The 22,790-nt window shown below is 41.1% G+C and overlaps 1 protein-coding gene across 2 annotated transcripts in view; it reads right to left on the bottom strand.

The window, feature by feature from the left end:
• LOC137421293 (transcription factor Sox-6) overlaps positions 1–22,790 on the bottom strand; it is a 474,574-nt gene that overhangs the window by 288,411 nt on the left and 163,373 nt on the right. For both annotated transcript variants that reach the window (XM_078781950.1, XM_078781989.1), the window contains exon 3: positions 11,948–12,218. In XM_078781950.1, the coding sequence (XP_078638076.1) occupies positions 11,948–12,218 (271 nt within the window). The remainder of the gene's footprint in view (positions 1–11,947; positions 12,219–22,790) is intronic.

Below are 22,790 nucleotides of genomic sequence, written 5' to 3' on the forward strand. Positions count from 1 at the left end.
CTGGGCATGGATGGCCTTAGAAACTGCTTGATGTGAAGCCGATATTGTTACACTTCTGCAACAGAACATTTAATGGAGGTCGCCCTAGTCAATGGGGTGAAGCTGGAATAGTTCCCATTCACAAGAAAGGTAATTTGGCATTTCCCACAAACTATCGTGGTATCAGCTCGACACAAACCGTCGCTAAATTTTACAACAAAATGTTGCTCAAACGCATTCGACCAACCATTGACCCACTGCTCCGCTTTAACCAAAATGGCTTCAGACAAAGCTGATCTACAGCTGGTCAGATTCTTGCACTGCGAAGGTTGGTTGAAGAAGCAAGAAACAGCAAGCTGGAGGTTGAAGAAGCAAGAAACAGTAAGCTGCACAGGGAGCTTGTGCTGTTATTTGTCGACTTTACGAAAGCGTTTGACTCGATAGACAGAGACGCCATGTTCAAAATACTACGTGCCTATGGTATAACACCTAAGATAACAAACGTGATCAAGGAGATGTACAATTGCACTTCTGCCGTTGTCCTCACACCTGATGGGTCACCTGGGGTATTTGACGTCACTGTGGGAGTGCTGGAAGGTGACACTCCTTGCACTTTTCTTATTCATTATGGTGCTCAACTATGTGATGCGTACCTCATTGAAGGAGGAAGATGGTGTCACACGGCAACGCCGCATGAGCAGAAGACAACCTGCTCAGAAACTATCTGACCTCGACAACGCTGATGACATCGCTGTATCTGCTGATTCACTACCAGATGCACAGGATATCCTATCAAGAATCGAAGATATAGCCAGCAAAGTCGATCTCCTTATCAATGCCTCAAAAACAAAGTACATGCAGTGGAACAAACAACCATCGTCGACCGAATGAACAACGAACTCTCAGAGCAGCAAATTGTGAAGTGCTCGAGATAGTTCAAGACTTCAAATACCTTGGCTCATATACCATCACTGCCTATGACATCAGGTGCCGCATTGGACAGGTGTGGGCAGCAGCAAACAAACTTGAGAACGTTTGGCGTGCCCCACTGCAACGAAGCACCAACATCTGGTTATGTAAAGCTACAGTCGAATCAATCTTACTGTATGGCTGCGAGTCGTGGATGCTGACGAGTAGCAAGACACGTAAAATCGATGGCAACTACACCAAGCTCCTCCGTAAAACACTCAACATCTGTTGGCAAGACCGCGTCACAAACATTGAACTATAATTATGGTAATTTGCCAAAATTTTCTGATGTTGTGAGGAAGAGGCGTTTGAGATTGGTGGGTCATGTCCACCGGCATGAAGAAGAAGCAGCAAATAGTGTCCTACTTTGGAAGCCATCATAAAGGAGAGTTGATCGGCCGAACCTGACGTTGATTAATATTGTCTGCAGCGACACTGGGCTACATACGGACAAACCGAAATCCGCCGCAGCTGACAGAGCTGTTTGGGCAAATCTGAAAGGGTAACATTGTTCTTTGTCGCTCTGGTTTCTTTTAGGTATTTTATTTGTGATTGTCTGATCAGCATTATGTATAAACAAGTAGTAGTAGTTATAAAAGATCCTTATTTTCAGGTGTTTGTTTGTGTTTCACACTGAATGAAAAATGTAGAGGTAGAGCATGCAGATTGTGATACATGACAGGTTCAACGATATGTCCGGCCTGAACAACATAGGAATCAACATAGCGGTGTGAGGAGTCAGCCGTTGTACCGCCATAATGACATCACATCACCCCTGTCATATGACCAGATCCTCAGCACTGATTGGCGTATGTTTGAGAGGACATACAGTGCATTCAGAAAGTATTCAGACCCCTTCACTTTTTTCACATTTTGTTATGTTGCAGCCTTATGCTGAAATCGTTTAAATTCATTTTTTCCCTCATCAATCTACACTCAATACCCCATAATGACATAGAGAAAACAGGATTTTAGAATGTTTTGTAAATTTATTAAAAAGAAAAAACTGAAATATCACATTGACATAAGTATTCAGACCCTTTGCTATGAGACTTGAAATTTAGCTCAGGTGCCTCCCATTTCTTTTGTCCATATTTGAGATGTTTCTACACCTTGATTGGAGTCTACCTGTGGTAAATTCAATTGATTGGACATGATTTGGAAAGGCACACACCTGTCTATATAAGGTCTCACAGCTGACAATGCATATCAGAGCAAAAACCAAGCCATGAGGTCGAAGGAACTGCCTGCAGAGCTCAGAGACAGCATTGTGTCAAGGCACAGATCTGGGGAAGCCGACAAAAAATTCTGCTGCATTGAAGGTTCCCAAGAGCACAGTGGCCTCCATACTTCTTAAATGGAAAAAGTTTGGAACAACCAGGACTCTTCCTAGAGCTGGCCGTCCGGCCAAACTGAGCAATCGGGGGAGAAGGGCCTTGGTAAGAGAGGTGACCAAGAACCCGATGGTCACTCTGGCTGAGCTCCTGAGATCCTGTGTGGAGATGGGAGAAACTTCCAGAAGGACAACAATCACTGCAACACTCCACCGATCTGGGCTTTATGGCAGAGTGGCCAGATGGAAGCCAAACAGTTCAATCTTGGTTTCATCAGACCACAGAATCTTGTTTCTCACAGTCTGAGAGTCCTTTAGGTGCATTTTTGCATACTCCAAGCGGGCTTTCATGTGTCTTTCACTGAGGAGAGGCATCTGTCTGGCCACTCTACTCTGGACATGCTGCTTCCGCTGTCTCAACAATGAATGGAGGTCCTCAATGCCAACCAGGAAATCAGAGCTATCTCCCTTGACATATCACGTGCCTTCGATGCAGTCTGGCACTCCGCACTGCTCACCAAACACTCCACCTATGCTATCAATGGAAATCTCCATGCATGGCTTGTGGACTTCCTCTCTGGTCGTAGTCAACGTGTGGCCCTGAATGGGTTTCTCTCATCCCCCCCTTCCTGTTCAGGTTGGATTTCCCCAAGGCAGTGTTCTGGGCCCTGTGCTTTTTCTTGTCTTCATCAATGATCTCTCCGACTCTCTTGAAAATCCTCTCTATCTCTTTGCTGATGACTCCACTCCCTGCCGCTCCATTCCTCATCCCTCAGATCGGCAGTCTGCAGCCTCCTCACTCTCTGCAGACCTGGACAAAATAACAGACTGGTCAAACAAGTGGAACATGTCTTTCAATCCTAACAAATCTCACACTCTCACGATGTCTCTCGGAAAAGACTGACTGGACAACCCTCCCATCTACTTTCTCAACAATCCTTTCCAAGAAGTTCTGTCACTCAAGCTTTTGGGTCTCACTATCCTGCCATGATCTTTCCTGGGAAAACTACATTTCCAAGCTGGCCTCCCAAGCCAGTCCCCGGCTAGGCATCCTCCGTCGTGCAAAGTCCTTCATTGGCACACTTGAGCGCCTCACCACATACAAGACATTCATCCACAGCTCAATGGAATACTGCTCTCCCCTCTGGGCTGGTGCTCCTGCCTCACACCTAGCTCGGCTTGTCGCTGTTGAAACCAAAGCTTTCAGAGTCATTGGAATCTCCCATGATGAAGCTATCTCTCAGTGCCTTTCACTCACTCGCCACAGGCAGATTGGTGGTCTTTCTGTCTTCTACCGAGTCCTTTCCGGCCTAGCTCCCTCAGCTCTCTCTGGGCTCTGTCCCCCAAATATTCCTGCAGGTCGCACAAGATCTGCCAGCATTACCAATCCAGCATTACCAATCCAGCCAGCATTACCAAGATCTGCCAGATCTCATACACATTACCAATACCCATATCCATATCGTCTGGTGAAACTGCCAAAATCAAGACTCTCTGCTCACCTTCACTCTTTCATTCCTCTTTTCTCCCGCCTCTAAAACAAACTCCCACACTCGCTTCAATCCCACTCCTCCCTCCAGGTCTTTAAAACAGCTGTTCACCACCATCTCTTATCTTCCCCCGTCCAAAACCTTGATATTTTCTACCCCCATTAATTCACCCCAGATCCACTTTTTTGAAATACCGACTTCTTTCCTGGAAGTCCTAGCAGTGTCCATGTGTTTTATACCTCTCCAACCCACACCCTCACCCCCCCCCTTCCCATTCCTCCTCCCCACAAGCCCTCTCCCTCCGACAGATCTCCCGATGTCCCTGCTCTCAAATGTTGTACTTGTGTGCTTCCCTCTCTGTCCCCATCTTGTCTCCCGCTCCCTTTATTATTTGTTTTAGGTGTCGGTTTTTTTTGTTGTTGTTTTTTGGATTAGTGTTAGCTATTACACGAGCCTCAATCTTGCATCCAAAAAATAAAAATAAAAAAACCCTGTCGGAATGTTACCTGTTGATATGTTACTCTTCCTTCATCTGTCATCTTGCTTCAAGAACATCCCGACTACTATCCGTACCCATATCCGTATCTGTATCCGTATCCGTATTCACATACCTTAGTCATACACCTTACCTATACCCGTATCGGTACTCACATACCTTACTTATACCCCTTACCCATACTCACATACCTTCCTCATACACATTACCAATACCCGTATCCATATTCACATACCTTACTCATACATCTTACCCATATCGGTACTCACATACCTTACTCATACACCTTACCCATATCGGTACTCACATACCTTACCCATATACATTGTCCATATCAGTACTCACATACCTTACTCATACACTTTACCCGTATCGGTACTTCCATACCTTACCCATACACCTTACCCATATCGGTACTCACATACCATAATTGTACACAACATGTACACCAAATTCCGAATTCTCTCCACCAACATTCTACCTCTTCTTTCTCCCATCCCTGTACCTATCTCATTAATTTGTTGAGTCACTAATGACGAGACTGAGATGGTCAATTCCCTTCCCCAGTTCCCCATGGTGCCTTTGATGGTTTCGTTTCTTTTCCAATTGATTTTACCGTCTTCACTCTCATTATATTTCTATTTATCAATCCAGATTTTGATTTCCTTGTTGTCAGTAAAATCATTTATATTTAACTTCAGATGGCAGAGCACTGCTATGGCTCACCAGTGGACCTGGGTTCGATTCCTGGTCTGGATGTGTAATTTTTCCATGTATTTATCAATTTAATAATTAATATATATTCACATAGTCATGGTGGAACCCAATTTTTATGTGCCTCTAATTAGTGTGACATACACTTAACAGATGGTGTCAGTCACAAAGACAAAAGCAAAACAATACCCATAATGCAGAGTGTAAACAACATGGCAGATGGCTACTTGACGTTTGAAGAAAACAAAGTAATTTTGAAGTAGTATTGGAAATTCGAAAGTGTGTGTGAAATGCAAAGACAGTGGAGACGTGAATTTGCAATGCAACCTTCATCATGAATAACAATTACAGGAATTTGTGATAAATCGGAGACGTAGGGTACTGTGCAAGCTGTGTGCAAGTAACTAGTTGGTAGACCCCAGATCGTTGCTCATGTACATGCAACGATGACTTCAAATCAACTTAACTACGATTACAAGGTAACTTAAATATGACTGTACTTTGTGGTCTGTGGGTACACATCTTTTTGACATGTGCAAACATCTTCAAACGTGGCAACATCTTTATGAGACACAATTTAAAAATAATTACATACATACCTGGCTGTTTATCTGGCTGACATACAGTCACGTGAAAAAGTAAGTCCGCCCCATGTAAAGTTTTGACTTTTTCAACATATTTCAACATACAGCTATTTGATCTTCATTTCAAGAATATTGATAGATGAAGGTGATATAATATAACAAATATCATGAAACATTTACATTTTGTAGTCCATTGTATAATTTAAATAAACATAAATGCAAATTTCGCATGTGGAAAAAGTAAGTATATATATATATGTATACTGTATTTGCTATAGAAGTGAATTTGTACATTTACCTCCATCACCCAAGGTGGACGGTGGTCATGTTTTAACTCCCGTTTGTCAGTTTTTTTGTCTGAGCAGGATATCTATCTCAGAAAGTTGTGGAAAGATTTGGCTGAAACTTGGTGAACAGGGTATGTGCAGGGGCAGTCTTACCTATGGGGCAGCCTGGGTAATTGCTCAGGGCCCTGTACTGTGGGGATGTTATGGATGAATTCAGATGAAATTTGGTGGACAGGTCAGGTGTGTGACAATGACGAATTGATTAGATTTCGGTGAAGATCAAATTCTCATATCTGGGTCTGGTCTGTTTGTTTGTATGTCTGTTTGTCTGTCTGTTTATCTATTTGTTTATCTGTCTGTTTGTCTGTTTGTTTGGCTGTTTGTCTGTCTTTTTATCTATTTGTTTGTTTATCTTTTTGTTTGTCTGTTTGTCTGTTTGCTTGTCTGTTTGTTTGTCAGTTTGTTTATCAGTTTGTTTGGCTGTTTGCCTGTTTGTTTGTCTAGTTGTTTGTCTGTTTGTTTTTCTGTTTGTTTGGCTGTTTATCTAGCTGGTTGTTTGACTGTTTGTTTGTTTGTCTATCTGTTTGGGTGTTTGTTTGTCTAGTTGTTTGTCTGTTTGTTTAGCTGTTTGTCTAGCTGTTTGTTTTTCTGTTTGTTTGGCTGTTTATCTGGCTGGTTGTTTGGCTGTTTGTTTGTCTGTCTTTTTGTGTATCTGTTTGTCTGTTTGTTTGTTGGCTGTTTTTTGCCTTTTTGCTTGGCTGTTTGTCTGTTTGTCTATCTGTTTGGGTGTTTGTTTGTCTGTTTGGGTGTTTGTTTGTCTAGCTGTTTTTGTCTGTTTGCTTGACTGTTTGTTTAGCTGTTTGTCTAGCTGTTTGTTTGTATGTTTGGCCATTTACCTGGCTGTTTATCTGGCTGATTGTTTGGTTGCTTGTCTGTCTGTTTGTGTATCTGTTTGTCTGTTTGTTTGTTTGGCTGTTTTTTGTCTGTTTGCTTGGCTGTTTGTCTGTTTGTCTATCTGTTTGTCTGTTTGTTTGTCTGTTTGTTTGTCTGTTTGCTTGGCTGTGTGTCTGTCTGTTTGCATGGCTGTTTGTCTGTATGTTTGCTTGGCTGTTTGTCAGTCTGTTTGCTTGGCTGTCTGTCTGTTTGTCTATCTGTTCTATCTGTATGTCAATTGCCTACAGGTCACAATTTTCAACCGATCTTCACAAAACTTCACCAAATGGTAGGGTTCGTCATAAGGAAGAAGCCTATTGTTTTTAAGGTCAAAAGGTCAATATTACATTTTATAAAAAAGGTCAACATAGGCCAAATTTCTACAATTATCAATTTTCATCCAATTGACTGTTTGCATATCAGGTCACTCAATTAAACCAGCAATTATTGTAAGGTCAACATAGGCCAAAAGTCAACAACCTATTTTAAGGATTTCAAAAGTATCGTGCTATGCACGACATATTTCTTGTTTGTTTGTTAATATGTGCCTCAGAAACTACAAAACTAGTGAACCAAATCCAACCAAATTTTTTATATTGCCTAAGGGTACTCCAACTATGGTTTCTGTCTGGGTGGCATATCTAGGGGACCCTAACAACTCGGTTCAGGGTGGAGGGATGGGGTGAGACCCCGATTCTCTCTATGCAAATATGTATTGTTACCGCCACTCGGTAATATCCAGCATTATAAATCATCATCTTCCTTTACAAAGACAATTAAAAAACTTTTATACTGTACGCATTACAGTGATGTTGAAATCTGAGTGAAATAATCCGAAATTGACAGGCAAAAATCCCTCATATCTATCGATATATATACAAAAGTTTCCAGATTGTGTCTGAGTGGGGTCAACGTCGTAATCACAACATGTACAATGCTGAATGATACCTCACTTAAGAGCTCTTGGGTCCAGACACAGTGCATACGGAGGTTTACAAATATGTACTGATATGCATGCAATTTTGAGTTGTATTTATTTTTGTTGCGCACGTGGTGTATGTGCTCAGTCGTTGGTTTTCACATTGATCGGAAGCAAAAATAAAGTAATATAACTACAAACTATTCAGTGAATTCTGTCAATGTATAATTACCTTTCCGTCGATTTACTTTCCTGAGAAACCCGATCAGTCTTAACAGGTAGTGACTATTATGCTGACAAAGGTAAGTCACAGTAAAAAAAAAAACGACTTTGAATTCCCTTACCAATCAATCACATAACAACAAATTCATTTACCAACAAATTTCCGATGGTTTTGTGATTTTTCCTGGAATATTAGCTTCGAGTTGCATCAGTTTCCAAAATTTCACCTTCTACACCACCTAGAAGGTACTAAACATTTACATGAGTGAGTCAGTGAGTCAGCCAGTCACTCAGTCAGTGGTTAGAAAGAGCTTTATATAATAGATATTAGAATCGGCTCTCCCACCCTCCGGGCAGGACTGCCCATCTCAGCCCAGCTTTGGTGGGCATTAAAGTGGTGATATTTCCACAAAGTAATATCTTCTTCTGGAACACACTGAAAACTTGAAAAAAAATTGGGATAAACTATGCACATATTTGGCCTTGCTGAACCATACAGTACTGTTTTTGTGCTATAAAATGCAACAAAAATAGAATTTTCCACAAAGTGATGTTTTCTGGGACACTGTACACCTAAAAATGTTTTGGGACATACTTTAACTATATTCTGCCTTGCTGGACCACACTGTAAAGTTTTGTGAATTTTTTTGTGAAGTTTTCGTTACACACACACACACACACACACTCACACGATGGCGTCAAGTTACCTCACCAGCTCCCTCGTCGGTACCCCCACGCACAACTGCTGAAGGATATCTGTGGAGTTGCGGAGTGAAAACCTGTCTCCGGCCTATGAATCGGCCTCGGTTTGCGGCCTATGAGTGATGCTGAGAGGCGAACCGAGTTATCGGAATGACCGACGGGACCTCAGGTGGATTTGGAGCCTAGGCCATTCCAAAGCCTATGTCACAGATGGAATTCCAAATTTCTGGCTAAAATAACTTGATGCTCTTCACAATCACTACGCCAGGACATTTAAGGAACTGATCAAAGAGGAAAAGGCAGTGGATGAGTGGCTCATAGAAGGGAACACCTTTCTCATCCCAAAATCGGAGGAGACCCAACTCCCCCACAAATATCGGCCAATAACATGCGTACTGACCACATACAAACTGTTGACAGGAATCATCACAGAAATGATGTACCAGCAAGAGGGTTAAGAAGCAGAACAAAAGGGATGTAAGAGAGGTTGCTAAGGAAAAATTGACCACCTACTACTGCACAAGGCCATGCCTGAAAATTGCAAAATGCGAAAAACTAAATTGTCCACCGTCTGTATAGACTACAAGAAGCTTTCGACAGTGTCCCACATTCGTGGATGATGAAATGCATGCAAATATACAAAATCAATCCCCAAATAATCAAACTGATTGAGAAAGCAATGGAGCTCTGGAATACCACATGGATATTACAGCACTTAGAAGGAAATATTGAAATACCAGATGTGAAGATATGGTGTGGAATCTTCCAGGGAGACAGTCTTTCTCTTCTTCGTTTTGTCTGGCTCTGGACCCACTAAGTAACCTCATCAATGAACAACGACACGGATGCACCCTTACAACCAATAGACAGACATCCAAAGAAATAGGAAAGGTGACACATCTACGATACATTGATGATTTTAAAGCTCTTCTCTCCAAATGACGAAAAATTGACAGAACAACTAAAACTAGTAAAACGGTTTTCCGAGGACATTCAAATTGAATTTGGACTAGACAGGTGCGTCTAGTGCACATTTGTACGAAGTAAACCAACAAAAACAGACAACATAAAAATTGACCTTGAAACAACAATACAGCAGTTAGAAAACAAATCATCATACAAATACCTTGGAGTAGAAGAGGGCCACGAAATATGTCACAAACAAATGTGCAAAACAATCGCCAAAGAATACCTAAGTAGAACAAAGCTGATCCTGAAAACATACCTCTCCCCAAAAAACAAAATCAAAGCCATAAACCAGCTCGCAGTACCAGCGTTCCAATACAGCTGCAGAATAATAAACTGAGCCCAATCAGAAATCAACAAGTTAGGCATCAAAACAAGAAACCTCCTTATCATCCACAAAATGTTTTACACAAACCAGTGAATCCCGAGAAAGTACCTGTCGAGATGAGAGGGAGGGAGCGGCCTGATGGAACTCAACCAGGTGCACAGAGCGCCGAGTGTCGGACTAGCTGAGTATGTGAAATGCTCAACAGACTATTGGATGCAATTTGTAAACAAACATGAACACAACAAACCTGAAAAATATCCCTAACTCACCTTGTAAATAATTTCCAAAAACAGGTGCGAATAGAAGATGCCACACAGGAAAACGAAACAGCAACAAATACAGCCCCAACAATTGCAAAAAAAGACAAAAGGAATATATAAAAAGAAATGTCAATAAATATACACCAACAACTGGAAGAATGGCAAAAGAGCAGGAAAATACAAAAAATAATTGGACAGATTTGGGATATACAAAGAAGGCTCATTGGAATGGCTAAGAAGAGATAAGCTCAACTGGGACGAAGAACGAATCATAATAAATGCCCAAGATGAAGGACACTACACCAATGGATTTAAAAAGATGGTGGGACTGAGCCAGACAGACAAGTGTGCATTCTGCAAGACAGAAACAGAAAGTATGTCACCTGCTCTCGGGATCCAAAAAACTATTATCAGAACAACTTTACATTCAACGGAATAACAAAGTATGCACACTGATTCATTGGCAAATCTGCAAAAAAAATTTACATCCCAGTACCACAAAACTCATGGAAACATGAACCAAGGTCAATCATTGAAAATGAGGACGTCACGCTCACGTACTACCTGATGATTCCATCGAGCGTGAACATAGAAAACAAAGCATTGCGTCCAGACATTGTACTCAGGAACAAAAAGGGAAAGACAGTATTGATGATTGAGATATCAGTACCCAGGGATTTTGGCCTAAACAACGCAGAAATCAAGAAAATGACCAAATACCAGGACCTCAAAAATGAGGTCAAGAGATCTTGGAAGCTGAACAGCGTCGAAATTGTGCCAGTGATAATTGGAACAAAAGGAATGATGAAGAAGAATCTCGCTGAGATTAAAAAAAAACATCCCCGGGAATATTACCACAAATGAACTACAACTGGAGGCAATCCGGGATTTGGTGACGATCCTGAAAAGAGAACTTGGAACAAAACTCTGAAAAACCTGAACAGTTTGGCCCATGAACCGTGATCCGTTACCAAAGCGGAGATGGATACTTTGGGTCCTGGAAGGACTCTGTTCCACATCCTGAAACCCACAAATGGAGATAACAACCAACGACACACACATACACACACACACACACACACACACACACACACACACACACACACACACACACACAAACACACAAACACACACAAACACACACACACACACACACGTAACAGGCAATACATACTAATATCGTATCCAGGACAAAGACATTCATAGTCATCACTCTAACTTTACATTAATTTTAAGGGAGTGAGTATACAATGGACAAACCATCACCATATATGATATGAACCATGTCCAAAGCTTTACAAACTCGGTGCTCAGTCCTAACAAACAGATCAACTTGATTGGATGATATAATCAGGTATTATTCGTGTACTTTTGTAGTTGTTAGCAGTTATCAGTTATGCATACATGCAGGTATGTAGGTGGGTAGGCAAAAATGTATATCTGTTGATACATGATGTACGTATTATTGTAGGAATGCATATGCTCGTGTATGTATCCATCATTTTATTGTTTTCCTTGTTCACGCATTCAATGCAAATGTCAAGGGCACCTCATAACTCTTACTTCATATATAGCCTGATCTTTCTCACCTGAGATTCAAACTACACCTGAGGAATCTTCTTCATCCAAGTAAACAGCAAAGAAACATCGAAAACAGACCGCCATCCCAGCGTTGTACCATCTATAACATATGTATGTGGGTTCGCATCTGTGTTTGTACATGTGTGTAGTACGTACATGTGCATGCATTATGACATGGAGTTACCATTGGTATCACTTCTTGTCATCTCTTCAAGCTTCTTCTGCTTCAGAGAGTCGACTACATCAGCCAAACTGCCTTTCCGTCTTTCTGGTGTAGAGAGAACACGGTCCCTTGCACCGTCATCGCTGCCACCTCGTTCCTTAGCACCTTCATCGCTTCCTCCTTGGTCCATCATCCCATCATCGCTCCCGCTGCGGTCCATCGCCCCATCTTCGCTCCATCCCCGATCACCCATCCCTCCATCCTCGCTCCGCGGTGACAGTTCGGAGCCACACTGCGGTGCACGGAACACAATGTTACTGTGTGAAACAAAACCTACTCCATGCACCTATTTCCAGTTTACTTCACAATAGATTTGTTTCACCATTACATTATCATCATCATGTATGTATGTATATACAGTACACACACACACACATATATTTTTAAATATTTATACTCTTTAAAGTATATATTTATACTTATTACAATATTTATACATCGTAGTATATTAAACTGTATACAAAATATATATATTTAAATATTTATACTCTTTAAAGTATATATTTATACTCTATACAATATTTATATAAAGCAGTATATTATACTGTATACAAAATATATATATTTAAATATTTATACTCTTTAAAGTATATATTTATACTCTATATAATATTTATATATCGTAGTATATTATACTGTATCCATAAATATATATTAAAATATTTATACTCTTTAAAGTAAATATTTATACTCTATACAATATTTATATAAAGCAGTATATTATACTGTATACAAAATATATATATTTAAATATTTATACTCTATACAATATTTATATATCGCAGTATATTATACTGTATACAAAAAAAAAAATTTAAATATTTATACTCTTTAAAGTATATATTTATACTCTATACAATATTTATATATAGTAGTATATTATACTGTATACAAAATATATATATTTAAATATTTATACTCTTTAAGGTATATATTTATACTCTATACAATATTTATATAAAGCAGTATATTATATTGTATACAAAATATATATATTTAAATATTTATACTCTTTAAAGTATATATTTATACTCTATACAATATTTATATATCGTAGTATATTATACTGTATCCATAAATTTATATATTTAAATATTTATACTCTTTAAAGTATATATTTATACTCTATACAATATTTATATAAAGCAGTATATTATACTGTATACAAAATATATATATTTAAATATTTATACTCTTTAAAGTATATATTTATACTCTATACAATATTTATATATCATAGTATATTATACTGTATCCATAAATATATATTAAAATATTTATACTCTTTAAAGTAAATATTTATACTCCATACAATATTTATATAAAGCAGTATATTATACTGTATACAAAATATATATATTTAAATATTTATACTCTTTAAAGTATATATTTATACTCTATACAATATTTATATATCGTAGTATATTATACTGTATACAAAAATATATATTTAAATATTTATACTCTTTAAAGTATATATTTATACTCTATACAATATTTATATATAGTACTATATTATACTGCATACAAAATATATATATTTAAATATTTATACTCTTTAAAGTATATATTTATACTCTGTAAAATATTTACATATCGTAGTATATTATACTGTATACAAATATATATATTTAAATATTTACACTCTTTAAAGTATATATTTATACTCTATACAATATTTATATATCGTAGTATATTATACTGTATACAAAAATATATATTTAAATATTTATACTCTTTAAAGTATATATTTATACTCTATACAATATTTATATATAGTAGTATATTATACTGCATACAAAATATATATATTTAAATATTTATACTCTTTAAAGTATATATTTATACTCTATACAATATTTATATATAGTAGTATATTATACTGTATACAAATTATATATATTTAAATATTTATACTCTTTAAAGTATATATTTATTCTCTTTCTAACCACTGACTCACTGAATGAATGACTGGTATTAATGTTCTGTACCTTCCGTGTCGTGGAATGCTAAATTTGCCATGCCGACGGATATCAAAGCACATCTCGAACACCGAGAAAAATGACAAAACCATCGGAAAGCGTCTGTAAATGAAAATTTACATTATAAAATGGAAACACGTACATTAGAAAACCTCAATTGACAGCTAGCATTTGAAAATTGTTATCTTATTAGTTATTATAACAGAGCAAACGTATAATTATATGGTTATGTATGTGTAAATGCTACCAAACGGATTCTTCTTCTTCAAATAAATTAACACCCAAAACACAGTCAGTGAACTCTTAATTACGTTTAGACTGCTGAGACCCCTCAGAACTTGGACGACCCTTTAAGTCCCCCAAGACCCTTAAGACCACCAAGACACCTGAAGACCCAAAATACCCCAAAGAGCCAAAATCCCCTGAAAACCCTAAATACCTGAAGCCCCTGATGACCCTAAAGACCATAAAGACCCAAAACACCCCAAAGACCCAAAATGCCCTGAAAGGCCCTGAAAGGCCCTGAGGATCCAAAATACCCTGAAAACCCAAATGGCCCCTAAAACCCAAAAGATCCTGAAGACCCAAAATACCCTGAAGACACAAAACATCTTGAAGATCCAAAACACCCTGAAGACCCAGAAGACCTAAAAGACCCTGATTACCCCAAATATCCCGAAGACCTCTCCAAGAAGTTCTGTCACTCAAGCTTTTGGGTCTCACTATCTGCCATGATCTTTCCTGGGAAAACCACATTTCCAAGCTGGCCTCCAAAGCCAGTCGCCGACTGGGCATCCTCCGTCGTGCAAAGTCCTTCCTTGGCACACCTGAGCTCCTCACCACATACAAGGCTTTCATCCGCAGCTCAATGGAATACTGCTCTCCCCTCTGTGCTGGTGCTCCTGCCTCACACCTGGCTCGGCTTCGGGGCTGTTGAAACCAAAGCTTTCAGAATCATTGGAATCTCCCGCAATGAAGCTGATTGTGAGGGCCTTTCACTCACTCGCCGCAGGCAGGTTGGTGGTCTTTCTGTCTTCTACCGACTCCTCTACGGCCTAGCTCCCCCAGCTCTGTCTGTGCTCTGTCCCCCAAATATTCCTACAGGTCGCACAAGATCTGCCAGAAACCCTCTTCTGGTGAAATTGCCAAAATCAAGACTCTCTGCTCACCTTCACTCTTTCATTCCTCTTCACTCCCGCCTCTGGAACAAACTCCCTCACTCTCTCCCATCCCACTCCTCCCTCCAGGTCTTTAAAACAGCTGTTCACCACCATCTTTTATCTTCCCCCATCCAAACCTTGATCTTGCCTACCCCTGTTAATTCACCCCAGATCCACTTTTTTGAAATACCGACTTCTTTCCTGGAAGTCCCAGCAGTGTCCATGTGTTTTATAGCTCTCTCACCCTCCCCCCCCCCCCCCCACACCCAACTCCCCTTCCCCATGCCTCCTCCTCCCAAGCCCCCTCCCTCCCACAGATCTCTTGTTGTCCCTGTTCTCTGCTGTTGTACTTGTGTGCTTCCCTCTCTCTCTCCCCATCTTGTCTCCCGCTCCCTTTATTGTATATTTTGTGTGTCCGTTTGTTTTGTTTTTTTTGTTGTTATTTTTTGTGATCGATGTTAGCTCTTACACGAGCCTCAATCTTGTATACAAAAAAAAAACCACCCAAAAGACTCCGAAGACCCCGAAGACCCAAAACACCCCTAAGATCCAAAACACCCCGAAGACCCAAAACACCCCGAAGACCCAAAATACCCCGAAGACCCAAAACAACCCAATGACCCAAAACATCCTGAAGACTCAAAAGATCCTGAAGACCCCAAAGATCCCAAAAACCCCAAAGACACGAAACACCCCAAAGACGCAAAATACCCTTAAAGGCCCTGAGGAACGAAAAGACCCTGAAGACCCAAAATACCCCAAATACCCAAAAAGACCCCGAATACCCAAAATACCAGGAAGACCCAAAAGACCCAAAAGACTGCGAAGACCCAAAACACCCGGAAGGCCCCCAAAGACCCTAAAAGACACTTTAGACCCAAAAGACCCTTAAATACCCTGAAGAACCAAAATACCTCAAAGACCCAGAGGAACTAAAAGACCCTTAAGATACAAAAGCCCCTGGAGGCACCAAATACCTAAAAGACCCAGAAGACCTCAAAGACCCAAAACACCCCAAAGACCCAAAACACCCCAAAGACCCAAAATACCCAAAATACCCTTAAAGACCCAGAGGATCCAAAAGACACTGAAGACCCAAATGGCCCTGAAGACCCAAAGCACCATGAAGACCTAAAAGACACTGAAATGGTCAAAGATGCCTATCCCTCTGAAATGACGTGTGGTGAGGCGCATGGAGCGCGCCGAGTTACGCTAGTTTCTATAATTCTAAACCTTGAAATAAAAATCGCAATGAAATTTTATGTTAAAAAAAACTGTAAACGCATCTGTAAATAAATTCTCTGAAGAATTTATTTGTAAATATGTAAATTTGTAAATATGTAAATAAATAAACGACTTCTCTGAAGACTTGGCCAAAATCACAGACTGGTCAAACAAGTGGAACATGTCTTTCAATCCTGACAAATCTCACACTCTTACTATGTCTCTCCGAAAAGATCGACTGGACAACCCTCCCATCTACTTTCTCAACAATCCTCTCCAAGAAGTTCTGTCGCTCAAGCTTTTGGGTCTCACTATCTGCCATGATCTTTCTTGGGAAAACCACATTTCCAAGCTGGCCTCCAAAGCCAGTCGCCGACTGGGCATCCTCCGTCGTGCGAAGTCCTTCCTCGGCACACCTGAGCTCCTCACCACATACAAGGCTTTCATCCGCAGCTCAATGGAATACTGTTCTCCCCTATGGGCCGGTGCTCCTGCCTCACACCTAGCTCGGCTTCACGCTGTTGAAACCAAAGCTTTCAGAATTATTGGAATCTCCTGCGATGAAGCTATCTCTGAGGGCCTTTCACTCACTCACCGCAGGCAGGTAGGTGGTCTTTCTGTCTTCTACCGACTCCTCTCCGGCCTTGCACCCCCAGCTCTCTCTGTGCTCTGTCCCCCAAATATTCCTACAGGGAGCACAAGATCTGCCAGCAACCCTCTGATGGTTAAACTGCCGAAATCTCGGCTCTCTGCTCACCTTCACTCTTTCATTCCTCTTTTCTCCCGCCTCGGGAAACAAACTCCCTCACTCCCTTCAATCTCACTCCTCCCTCCAGGTCTTTAAAACAGCTGTTCACCACCATCTCTTATCTTCCCCCATCCAAAACCTTGATCTTTTCTACCCCCGCTAATTCACCCCAGATCCACCTTGTTTGAAATTCCAACTTCTTTCCTGGAAGTCCTGGCAGTGTCCATATGTTTTATACCTCTCCCACCGCCCCCTTCCCATGCCCCCCCCCCCCCCCAAAGCCCTCGCCCTCTCTCAGATCTCTCGATGTCTCCATGTCTCTCGGTCCCTGCTCTCAAATGTTGTGTTTGTGTCCTTCCCCCTCTCTCCCCATCTTGTCTACCACTCCCGATGTTATATGTTTTATGTGTCGGTTTGTCTTTCTGTGTGATTAATGTTCGCTCTTTCACGAGCCTCGATCTTGTATACAAAAAAAAAGAAAAAAAAAAGAATAAAACCTAAATTGATATCTAGCCGAGGTCGGTGATGCTTGCCTATATAATCATACGGCTTCCATTTATTATATACCTATGTACAAAGCATACCCCACTCGATATATATATAAATATATTGATATATATAGATAGATATATAAACATAAATATACACAATCATACGGTGCTGTGTAAAAGTTTGGGTTATTGTCACTTTTGTGGTACTATTCCCCATTAAACATTTGTAGGAAGTTAGAAGTGTGAAATAAAGAGAGATAATCATTCAAATTTCGGTGAAAGTAAATTTAATATCACAGTTACGACAAAGTATATAACGCAAGTTAGGAAATTCAAAAGTTTTATTTTGTTATACATATTATATTATCATGTGTTAGTAATATCCATTCACCCAAAGAAAATATGCAGGAAACAGTTTATGAATTTTTGTGCAGGAAATCATGATAAATTAATGAAGTAATCAACACCAGTTACATTAATATGAATTACAAGAAACTGCCATAAAAGTTACAAATTAGTGACTGCTGTGTGTGAAATTAGTTTATATCAGTTTGTTTTCTTGCTTGCAAGTCTACGAGTTGGTTCAGAATAGCGCAAAGGAAGGAACTTTCAACAGAAAAGTGTGTGAAGATGCAAACTCTGAAAAGAAGGGCACGTGATGAAGAAAATAGTAGAAAGGTTCAACATCTCGTACAATGGAGTGAGGTACACTTTGCAATGCCTGAAAATAACTAACTCGGTGGAAGTAAATTCCAGAAAGACCCAGAAGAACCTCCCCAATGCAAGAGAAGGGTTTGACGTTGCTCAGCTTATGAAATAGAAGAAAACAAAGTCAGCAGCTGACAAATGATATGAGAGCATGCCCGAACATTAACATCTCGTCGAGCACTGTACGCTAAAGGCTGTTGCAGCTGATCTCCATGGCAGAGTTGCAGCAAAGAAATCACTGCTGACAAAACCGAATAAGGTGAAAAGACTGAAATTTGCAAGAAAACGCCAAGATTGGGCGATTGAACAATGGAATTGGGTACTCTTGTCAAATTAATCGAAAGTTTGAACTTTTTGGATCCAAGAGACACAAGTTCACATGTCAAAAACCAGGAGAATGCTTGACACACAATATTTGCAACCTCCTGTTAAACGCGAGAGAGAGGTGTTGTGACTGTCTGGGTTGTTTATCAGCTTTAGATGTAGGAAAACTTGTTTAAATCAATGGGACGCTAACAAACGAGAGGTACAAGCAGATACTGCAGCACCATGCTGTTCCTAGTGGAAATTGTTTAATCGGAGTATAATTTATTTTCCAATGAGATAATGATCCAAAACACACTTCCAAAATGATAAAACAGTATTTGGAGAATAACGTTACAGCTGGTGTACTCCAAATGTTAGAATGGCCAACCCAGAACGTGAACATGACTCCCATCGAGGCCTTATGGGATTATTTGGAAACAGAGACGAATAAATGGAACCCAACTACCTTACAGAATGGTAGAATGTACTACAGGATATTTGGTACAATATTCCTTTAAGAGTGCTTCAGTCGTATATAGGATCATGGGTAAGAGTGATGACACCCAAGAAGACAAAGGGCGGCACACAAAGCATTCACTGAAACGCTAAAATGACACTGTTCTTGTTATTTCCTTAGCGTTTTGTTCCACGTGCATTTACAAAGGCTGTTAATTTACAATAATAAACACATATGACTGCTATCACTAATACTTTAATGTATTTACCCTAAGGGGGTAAATTCTGGTTTCGCGATCGAGGTGGCGACTTTTGTTCTCTCCCAGCATCGAAAGTTAAGTTATTTTTCCATTTGTGTGTTTGTGAAATTTCCACTCGTTATTTTATCGTCTTTGCATCATTGTTTGTTTCTAGTTCGTTTTCATTTGAATTTCCTGTAACTCGGAAGAAATTAATCGTTTCTGTTTGCCCCGCGTGTGCGGCCTTGTAGCCTGAGGCTTCCCCCGTCGAAGTTTGTTCACTGAAGTTCCTTCCTTTGCTGCTTTTGATTGGTTCTTAGATTTTTCCCTTCTCCCCTGAACTTCCCCGAACATCTACTCTTTGTCGAACGTTTTAACCCCCCCAAAACGCCCCCTCCCCCATAAAACATTAATTTCCCTTTCTCCACGTGTGCTGTTGTCTCATCATGTGCTTTTGTCCACGTGTGTGTCGCCCGCCCCCATTATCTCCTTGCCTTCCACCTTTTGCCTGTTCACGTGACTCGTGGTTGTCCCTCGAGGCTCCCTCTCCCCGTTGGTATTTTTGTGAATATAAGATTGTTCTTCACGGTTCTGTTTAAATATGTTTAAACTTTCCCCTGCAGTGTTTTATTCAGTGGTATAATACAACACGCTGTTTTTCTTCCTATTCAAAAGGCTCTTTTCAATTTCCTCTTCAACTCATTCCACTTCAAAAAAAAAATTCAATTTCTTAGAATTCTTCCTCACTACATGCTCTAAATTCACATTCATTCCACCCCTCCTCCATCGTTCTTAAACGGATCGCCAACTTGAAAATCACAATAAAGCCAATTTGTTACAAATGTTCATCTTTCATTAATCATCCACTTTCTAAACTTCCCCTTGCCCCCTCCCCTCCAAATCTCCCCCTTTTGCCCCTCCCCTTCTAAACTCCCCCCTCACTCCTCCCCTTCAAAACTCCCCCCAACCCCTCCCCTTCAAATCTCCTCCCCCCCCTACCATCCTTCTCCAATTCCCCCCTCCCCCCTCCTCCTCCTCCTCAAAGCTGCCTCCTCCCCACTTCATCTCCCTTCTATCTCATTCCTCCACATCCCCCAAACTTCTACTTTCCTCTGCCCCCCCCCCCCCTCAAACAGCCCCTCACTGTGCCTCATCCCATCACCATCAAACCTTTCATCCTCCTCATCCTTCCCTTTCTTGTAACTCTTCTGTAATCTCTGACATCACGATCAACTGCTCTCCCTACCTCCCCCTCTCATCCTTCATCTGACCCTACCCCTCCCCCTCCCCTGTCCCTGCACCTGATGCTCCCCCTCTCTCCTCATTAACGGTATGAACCTTAAACATCTGGGGCCTTCGCTCAACCTGATTGATCTCTCCATTCAGGTTGCTTCTGACAATCCAGACTTGATCTGCTTCACAGAAACTTTCCTCCTTCAAGATGTCTCTGATTCCTTAATATCTCTACCTGGTTACTCCTCCTCTGGTACGATAGACCTGAGCCTCGTCCCGGTGGTGGGGTTGCTATCTTTATCAAAAACTCTCTTCCTCACTCTCCTTGCACAGCCCTCTCTCCACCCCACCCCCAGGAGTACCTCTGGCTAACTTCTATCAACTCATCCAAACTCTCTCTTCCTCATATGTGGCGACTTCAACTGTCATCATGCCAGCTGGCTAGGTGTGGGTTCCTCTCTCCCCAACCATGGCACCTCAGCAAAGGACTTCTGTGACTCATTGAGACCGACACAATCTGTCAATTTCCCGACCCCGGATCTCAGTCAATGGAGTATCTTCTCTTCTAGACTTGGTTATGACAAACTTCCCTGCAAATGTCTGCTGCTCTTCTTCTGCTCCATTCGGTTCTTCTCATCATGTGCTTGTTAAAGTAGACATCTCTCTGGCCATTATCAGAGAGCTTCCTCAGCGCCAACGAGTCTGGCATTTCACTCAGGCTGACTGGCATGGTCTGCAAGCGGCCATCCATCACCTGGACTGGTCGACCATCTCCACTGCCTCTGACATCAATTCTTCAAAAGCAAACTGCTCTCTCTCTCATGCACAGATTTATCCCATCTTGTCTTCAGTTGTCTTACCCCTTCCTCCCGTCCATGGTACACTAAATCTTGTGGTGAGGCAGTTGCCCCTGAAACAACTTGCCTTTGCATCTTGGAAGGCAAATCCAACTGAAGGCAATCTCAGTTCCTTCCATCAAGGCCGGAACAAGTGTGTCTCTCCCCTCAGGAGTGCCAGGAAGCACTATCTCTCCACACTCAAGATTGAACTCTCAGTCTCCTTCCTCCAAATCCTGGTGGCATCTGGTGTTTGTTCCCCCTCCATCCCCTCCCTTACCTCAAATGGCTACACAGTTGACACTGCACGTGAAAAACCCGAATGCCTCAACTCTGGGTTTGCCTCAAAATCTGTAGTCCCAAACCCATCTCTCTCTGTTCCCACCTTACCCAGTCGAACCCAACTGCTCCTGTACTCTGTGTCCTTCTCTCCTGACAAGGTGGAGAAGTTTTTTGTCAAACCTCGACTCTGATTCTGCAACTGGACCAGACGGCATCAGCCCACGGGTCCTAAAATCCTGCTCTGCCGCTCTATCTCAACCCCTCTCTGTTCTTTTCACCCTCTCTTTTGCTCAAGGTTATCTGCCAGCATCTTGGAAATCAGCAAACATTACCGCTTTACACAAAAAGGTGCAAAAACAGATCCTTGCAACTACAGACCAATCAGCCTGCTCCCAATTATCAGCAAAGTCATGGAATCCATCATTGCTTTGGGTATGAAATCCTTCCTCTTCTCCAATGGCTTGATCTCCGATCATCAATTTGGATTCAGACCAGGTCATTCTACTCTGGACATGTTGCTTCTGCTGTCTCAACAATGGATGGAGGTTCTCAATGCCAAACAGGAAATCGGAGCTGTCTCCCTTGACATATCACGTGCCTTCGATACTGTCTGGCATCCAGCTCTGCTCATCAAACTCTCCTCCTATGGAATCCATGGAAATCTCCACGCATGGCTTGCGGACTTCCTCTCTGGTCGTAGTCAACGTGTGGCCCTGAATGGATTTCTCTCATCTCCCCTTCATGTTCTGGCTGGAGATCCCCAAGGTAGTGTTCTGGGTCCTGTGCTATTTCTGGTCTTCATCAATGATCTCTCCGACTCTCTGGAAAATCCTCTCTGTCTCTTTGCTGATGACTCCACTCTCTGCCGCTCCATTCCTCATCCCTCAGATCGGCAGTCTGCAGCCTCCTCACTCTCTGCAGACCTGGACAAAATCACAGACTGGTCAAACAAGTGGACCATGTCTTTCAATCCTGACAAATCTCACACTCTTGCAATGTCGCTCCGAAAAGACCGACTGGAAAACCCTCCCATCTACTTTCTCAATAATCCCCTCCAATAAGTTCTGTCGCTCAAGCTTTTGGGTCTCACTATCTGCCATGATCTTTCTTGGGAAAACCACATTTCCAAACTGGCCTCC

This window comes from Myxine glutinosa, chromosome 1 (genome assembly GCF_964187855.1).
Source record: "Myxine glutinosa chromosome 1, kmMyxGlut1.1, whole genome shotgun sequence".
Lineage (NCBI taxonomy): Eukaryota > Metazoa > Chordata > Myxini > Myxiniformes > Myxinidae > Myxine > Myxine glutinosa.